This window comes from Indicator indicator, chromosome 1 (assembly GCF_027791375.1).
Source record: "Indicator indicator isolate 239-I01 chromosome 1, UM_Iind_1.1, whole genome shotgun sequence".
Classification (NCBI taxonomy): Eukaryota; Metazoa; Chordata; class Aves; order Piciformes; family Indicatoridae; genus Indicator; species Indicator indicator.
In genome coordinates, this window is record NC_072010.1 from 19,662,175 (window position 1) to 19,669,272 (window position 7,098).

The following is a 7,098-nucleotide window of genomic DNA, read 5'->3' on the forward strand; positions in this document are numbered from 1 at the left end:
ACGGAAAGGAAAACTCTGGAAGCGGCGGCGCTGAGCTCTGTTCGCGGCACTTCTGAGCTCGCCACCACGCTGCCGGAGGTGCCCCACTGCCCACGCTGGGCCGGGGACCGGGCACCGGGCACGACCTCCCACCGCCCTGCCGCTGCCGCGGCTCACCGCAACTTCAGCTAAGGTTTCTGCGGCGCACAATGGCAGTGCAGGGGCTCGGGGCGTGAGTGGACGGGACACCCTGCCGAGGCGGGAAGCTAGGGCGCGGACAGCCGGCAACCTGCCCGGGTCGGGGGAGAAAGAGGGCAGCACATGGAGGAGCGGCGCGGCGTGCGCGGCGGTGGCCGACCCGGCTGCAGGGTGACAGGGAGAAACCGACGAGGTGGCGGCTGCCCGCGGAGGAGAAGGCCAGTGAGGGAGCGGGAGAAGCCGAGGAGGGGGCGACAGTCGCCGCACCCCGGCAGGCTGCGCCCCGAGCCCCGCGCCTGAGGGGCGAGGGCAGCGGGAGCGGAGACGGGGAAGGGAGGGGGGGCGGCACGGGCACCCCCGCCGCGAGACGCCGCTCGGGGCGCGGCGCGTGCCGCTGCCCGCCTCACCATCAGCACTTTGGCCGCGTTCTCCAGCTGGGCGATCACCTCGGGGGCCCCCCCCGCCGCCGCGGCCGCCGCCATCATGGTCTCTCTTCAATGACGCGCCATGCGCTGCATTCTGGGACGAGGCAGCGGCGCAGCCAATCCTGGGCGCAGCGTGTCCCGGCCCGGCCCCGGCGCGGAGGCGAAGCGGTGGCGCTGCCGCAGCGTGACCACCGGCCGCCAGCCAGCGGGGGCCGCTCGACACGGCCAGAGACAGCCCCCACCCTGCGCGCCGCGCGCTGTCCTCCCGTCCCGTACTGTCCTGTTCCGCCCTGCCACAGACCGACTGGCCGACGGCCCCTAGGGCGGGCTCGGTGCACGCGGCGGGACCTGCAGAGCCCCGGGGCGGGGGCGGGCCGTCCGCCACCGGTTCGAGGCCGCCGCACCTGCCGCGGCCCGCGGCTGCGCCCGCTCTGCGTGTCGAGGGAGGAACGCCGCAAGGCGTCCCCGGGCCACGTTAGGGAACCGTAGCAGAGGTGGCGGTTTCGCGAAGGCCAGAGATGAATCAGAGCGTGAGCCTTGTTTGGGTGCTGCCTGGTTCCGTGGTGTTTCCAGTGCGTACCGGTGAACTCGGCGTTGGTGAGATGGCGGGCACTAGCTGCTTGCCGTGCCCTCTGCTTAGCGACGTTTGCAGGTTTGCAGTGGGGTGAGAAGGACTGGATTTTAAAATGCAACTTTGAAAGTGAAGAGTAGAGAAGGTGGCCGATTCAAAAACAAAACCTCAAGGTTGGAATCTGATCTAAAATGCAGGGAGGGTTCCGTGTAAGTCCATCTGGATCTCACTTCACGTTGCTGGCTGTGAGTTACAAGACAATGTCACCTCTGAAAAATATGCTTGAAAGAACGTTGCTGTACACCTGCAGGAGTGAAAGAGCTCTGGGATTGTGCTTTCATTGGCATTTCAAGAAGGAACTTGCCTTCTAGATAAATCTGATGGCTCCCATTCCAGTCTCCACAGTGGAGCAGACCTTGAGCTTTGGTATCTTCAGATTAAACTAAATTGAAAGATAGGAACTTGCCTTGGAGTATTCAGTGCATAGGACCAGGCTAGATCTTCAGAGTCTCTCTGTGCAGACCACTGAGCGGCATAGACTGCTTTGTTTCCCAGATCATGCCATACCACTTATAATAATAGTCAGGTGTTTCTAACCATGATTCTCCCTTGCTCACAACCTTGAGAGGAAAGTAGATGACTTGCAGTGTTGAGCTTAGGCAAAGTTTGGAAAATACCATCTGAGCAGGCTGATAGGAGTCTTGAGCCCTCACAGACTGTTGACATAAATTGAGTGTAAATAGGCATTGTTTTCTTCAAAGTGATACAACATAATAACCAAAGGCAGACGAAAGGGTCAAGGAGAGGGGATGACAGCAAGAAATACAGCTGTCCTATTCAAAAGAAGAATGCAAATCTCCTGCTCCTAGGAAATGACAGCTTTTAGTGCTGAAGGGGGGGCATGGCAGTGCTCACCAATAGACAAGATTAGAAGTAGCAACAGAACCATGTAAAAGATTGATTTTGTGGTTTCTTAGGAGGCAATGTAATTCATACTAAAATATTAGCTGTTTTTCAGGGTAACATTCAACTTCACCATTGAAGAATGTGGGGAGATCAGCAAGACTGCAGTGAGAGGAGAGATGAGCATAACAAACATTGATCCAACAGTCAGAGATGGAGAAGTTCAAAAGTAGTGAGAGCATGGCACTTAATTCCTGAAGTGTGCTTATTGGGCAAACAGTGCAATCTACAACGAGTCTTACTCTAAAGAGCAGCAAAATGAGCTAAGTAAGTTTGTATGCAAAGAAGTAATGTTAAAAGAACCTGAAGAGTATGAAAAAAAGCTATTTTTAAAAATTATGTGTTTGATAAAGGACTACTTCAGTTGAGTATTTCTGTACTTGTAGCTTGCATTCAAAATAAGGTTCTTCAACAGCTTTTTCAGCATGCTCAATGGTCCTTCATTCTGTGGACTTAGCGTTCAGCAGCACACTTGAATAGCCATGGGAGCAATAGAAATAGAATAGTATTGTTGGGGAGGGGCTTAAGAGGTCTCTAGACCAGCCTTATGACCAAGTTGCTTAGGGCTTTGTCTGTCAGGGTTTTGAAAGCCTCCGGGAATAGAGAGTGCACAATTTACATGGGCAACCAGTACTTGATTGCTGTCATGTTGAAGTGTTTTCCCCTTAAATAAGAACCTCCCCATGTGGCTATTTCCTCTCATCCTGCTGCCATGCACCTCAGTAGAGAGCTGTATTCCCTTTTCTTGATAATCCCAGTTACTGGAAAGAAGCTCTTGGGTTCCCCGTCAGGTCTTCTGACTGAATATAGTCAGAAATGTGATGTAGTTTTCCAGACATGATCTAACAAGTACTAATTAAAGAGGAGTAATTCACTTGATCTGCTTGCTTCATGCCTGTAAAAGCAACCTGCTATGTCTTTGTAAATGAAGTCTTGCTCACTGATGAGGTGTTCTGCTCACTTATGTTTAGCTTCATATGTGTTAGGGCCAAGTGAAGTGCACAAATGGGCCTTAATTACCCTGACACCCTCAACTGGGACTTTAGCATGTGCAGTTATGTAGGCTTACTGTCCTGCCTCCAGCTGTCTTGGCTTATCATTAGGCCTTTCTGGAGGGACATATATAGCCTTGTCTCCAACCCTTTTGTCTGCTTGGCCTTTGTTTCTGACTGTCTTCTGTGCTGTTTTTGGTTGGACTTTCTGGCAGGCCCCTGGACCTGACTCATTACATTGCCTTGTCTTGGAGTCTCAAGAAAACCTGTTACCAGCCTACCCCTGTGCAAATCCTATGCAAATGCACCAGGTTGATGAGGGTGCTGCCCTGCCTGTCCTGTGGTCAACTTCAGTTCCCAGCTTATCCACCCTTACAGAATGGCCCTGCTCTTATTGTCTGTGGCATAGTCCATCAGTGTCTCCAGGTTTCTTTTTTGTTTAGTCTTCAATCTGTTATTTCATCTCAGGTAACACACTTTAGGATCCATCCATCAGTTCCCTGAATAGGTATAGTGTTTGATCAATCTATCTCTTCTCTCATTGAAGTTGTCTTGTCTGTCTGAGCATACTTCCCAGGTAACCTGTTCATTAAATCCACTCTTTTTTTTTTTTTTTTCACAAATCAGTAGAATATGTGCAGGTAAAATCTTGCATTTCATCATATCATCATCAGGTGCTTCTTGCCCTCATTTCTGAAGGAATGAGTAAAGTAATCTGCAGTTAAAATTATGTTCAAGCAGTCACATTTTCTGTCAGCTATATTACATTCTTAATGTTCTCTTGGCTAGTCTTAGAAAAGCTGATTGTTCATTTATCTTGTCAGAGTGAATGCTGAAGCTATTTCTGCTGTTGGCTAAAAAAGATGCATCACATTCTTCCTTAATGTTTCCTTCTTTTGCGGTGTTAATACTCTTAAAATAGTTCAGAGCTTTTGGACTCGCTGTTAGGAGTGTTGTCAGTAATAAAGCTTGTGCTTTCTGCTCTAATAGTCCTTCTCTAGCTTTACAGCTGAAAATACCCAGATAGTGCTAGTTTTGAGTAAAGATTAAAATGTTAAGGAAAATGAGCCAGCAGTTGGTGTAGTAAACCAGATAAGAATTAGATGTTTTAGTTTGTTTTAAATGTGTTAATCAGACCTATGCATGCATACAATAACACTAGGAAGGATCTACTGCAGTGAGGAGCAATTGAGCACTAAGATGACATCAAAGTCAATAGGGAAGTGGCTCACTAGTGTGAAAGCACAACAATTGCAATCTCACCAGTGCAAGCCTGGGAGGAATTAATCTTTCATCATTGGTCAGGGAGAAGTTTTTAAAACCATCCTCTCCTATCACACAGGTGTCTCGATTTATTTCCTATTCTTGATTTCCCAGTTTTCTTAAGACTGTTTCCCTCCTGTTTCTCAAATGTGTTGAAGAGTTCTCTTCCCACATACCCTGCACTTACTTTTTTTCAGTAGGCCTAATTTCTCTGGCTGGTTTGCTTCCTTTCCCAGATACCTTTTTCCTAACATCTGCCTTCAGTGGCTGGATTTCTACAACAAATCCTGCAATAAATTCTGCAAATAAATTCTGCAATAAATCACTGCAATACTTTCTGATCTTTTTGCTGGCTTTTTAGCAGAGCCTAACAGAAGTCTCTTCAGAGTAGTGGCTCCAGTACTAGCTGTTCCAAGTTGTTCTGTGATGCTCGTCTCCAGCGATAGAGGAGATCTCAGTTCACCAGTGTGAGTTACTTGACAGGGTTACTTCCAACATTTCTGTTTAATTCATTCAGACACCCTGACTAGATTGCCATACAAAGGGCCTCAGTCAAATTACATAGGCAAGTAAGTCATTGTTTCCCTCTTGAAAAAAAGCTTCTGCCGAAACTGTTGTTAGCAAGTCTGGTAGCACCACCCAGTCCTGTCACTACTTCCTATTATGAACCCAGAGCTCCACTGCCTTTGAAGTTGGGCAAAGTTTAAAATTCTGGAAATACAAGTTTCTGTGCAAGGTGTATGTTACAAGTCTAAAGAACCTCTACATGTGCCAAAATGGTAGCTGCTTCTGAGAAAAAAGCTAAGGAAAAATACAGCTGAGAACTTGAATCGAGGGTTTAGTAGAAATCCACTTTATTATTTTCTTTAATGGCTTTAAAATTTGAGAAAGAACAAAAATTTTTGATGGAAGTGTCTCTTCCCAAACCTGGTAAGCAGTGAGAAGGCTTATACATACTTTATTTGATAAAGCAAATATAGCTTGCACATTTCCCTTCTGAATGACAATTTATCTTAATGTTCACAGAGGATCTCAGAACAATTCTTTCCCTTCTAGCTCTCACACATGACCAGACATCTCATTTTCCACAGCATGTACTGGCTCCTCACAGCTTTTGCTTCTGGATAAACTCTCTGCAATCACCATCCATTTCTCCCTTTCTCCTGCTTTCCTTCAGGATGCAGAGAATGGTATTCTTCCTGTAATTCACCAAAGCCTCCTGGGAGAGTACCTGTCTTTGCCTGCCTGTTCTTGCATTGCTCTGGTGTGACAGTGAAACCAGGCTTCATGTTTTTGCTGTGTGTCTTATTTTATGGTCTTGACTTGATTTCTGGGTTCTATTTATAGCATCAGTAAAAGTCTACAACTGCAAGTAAAGACAATGAGAGTAATTAAAATTAAACTTACCTTGGTATTTCAAAATTTCCTTCAGATTGTACAGACTCTGAAGCAGACATTGGCTCTTCAGTTTATTTATGACAAAGCAACAATATGCAATGCTGCAAAGCTAGATTTGCCATTCAGTTAACTCGTTTCAAGTTCTCGTTTGGTTAGGAACAGATTTTGACTAGGAATGGAATGTGCCTTAAGTGAGGTTCCCTGGGAAGAGGTAAAAGATGCACAATCTCCACATTGTAAGTTCAAGTCATACTGGAAAGAGGGTGCAAACAGTATTAACCAGTGGTGCTCAGATGAAGACTGAGGGGATAAGAATGAGGTTCTAGAGAAGTGAGGATTGTGTAGTTGTGTGTGTATAGTACCTGCAACACTGTCAGAGCAGTGAACAGTGACGGTGGCCAGGAGCAGCCATGGCACACCCAGAGCAGCTGTCAAGCTGCCACAATAGAAGCCTGCAGAAGGGTAATTTGGGAGGATGTCAGACATGCAGATGACTGGGTCACACTCAGGACATTCCATCCAAGAACTCAGGCACACACCTTTCTCTTAGCCTGGATTTTCATAAGCAAGGCATTACAATGGGATAATTACAATTGACACTGGGAAGCAAAATGCCACTAGAAGAAGAAAAGTGTAGGTTAGGTGGACAGTGTGACTAGATCTAGACTTTTGGCATCTTGTGACACATATTCCTGGTTTTGAAGCTGTAGTGGTAAGAGCTTAATCATTGTTTAAAACAAATGAGTGAATTAGTTGATTTACGGGTAACCTGCTGTCTTTGTTTTTGTATCTGCTTTAATTCTTCCTGATTCTACTTGTCCAGCAACCACAGTCTCAGCACTTGGTGTATGAAGGAAGAGGGAGCTGAACATAATAGTCATTATTAAGTTTAGCCATTTTGACCTTCAAAGTTATCTTCAGGATTTATGACTGGTTGACCAGAAATGTTGCCTGTGATTCATACTTGTCAATTTGTCAGAAATAACTTAGACTAAGTATTTGGAGAACATACATATTTCCTTCACACAGCCTCTGTGCTGCCTCAACCATGGTCTTCTGAGATATTCAAGAGCAATTTACCAGTATAGTAAGTGTTGGAATAATAGCTTAAGCTAGCCCATCTCATCTTGTCTGTAAGAAACATTTTAAAATCTTCATGCAGTAGATATCTATGTTTAAGTAAACAAAATGCCAACTCATATTGGTGGCTTACTGCCTCTTTCATCTCATGACTGCTGTGAAGGCAAACTTGCCAACCCAAAAGGGAGCAATGCAGCGCTAGTATATTTTAGGCTACTGTCTCTAGACA

At 46.5% G+C, this 7,098-nt stretch overlaps 1 protein-coding gene across 1 annotated transcript in view; it reads right to left on the reverse strand.

Moving 5' to 3' along the window:
• Positions 1–662, reverse strand: part of XPO4 (exportin 4) — a 72,732-nt gene extending 72,070 nt beyond the window's left edge. Inside the window, exon 1 of the mRNA XM_054383597.1 lies at positions 585–662. Coding sequence (XP_054239572.1) covers positions 585–662 — 78 coding nt within the window. The remainder of the gene's footprint in view (positions 1–584) is intronic.
• Between the last annotated feature and the right edge of the window lie 6,436 nt (positions 663–7,098).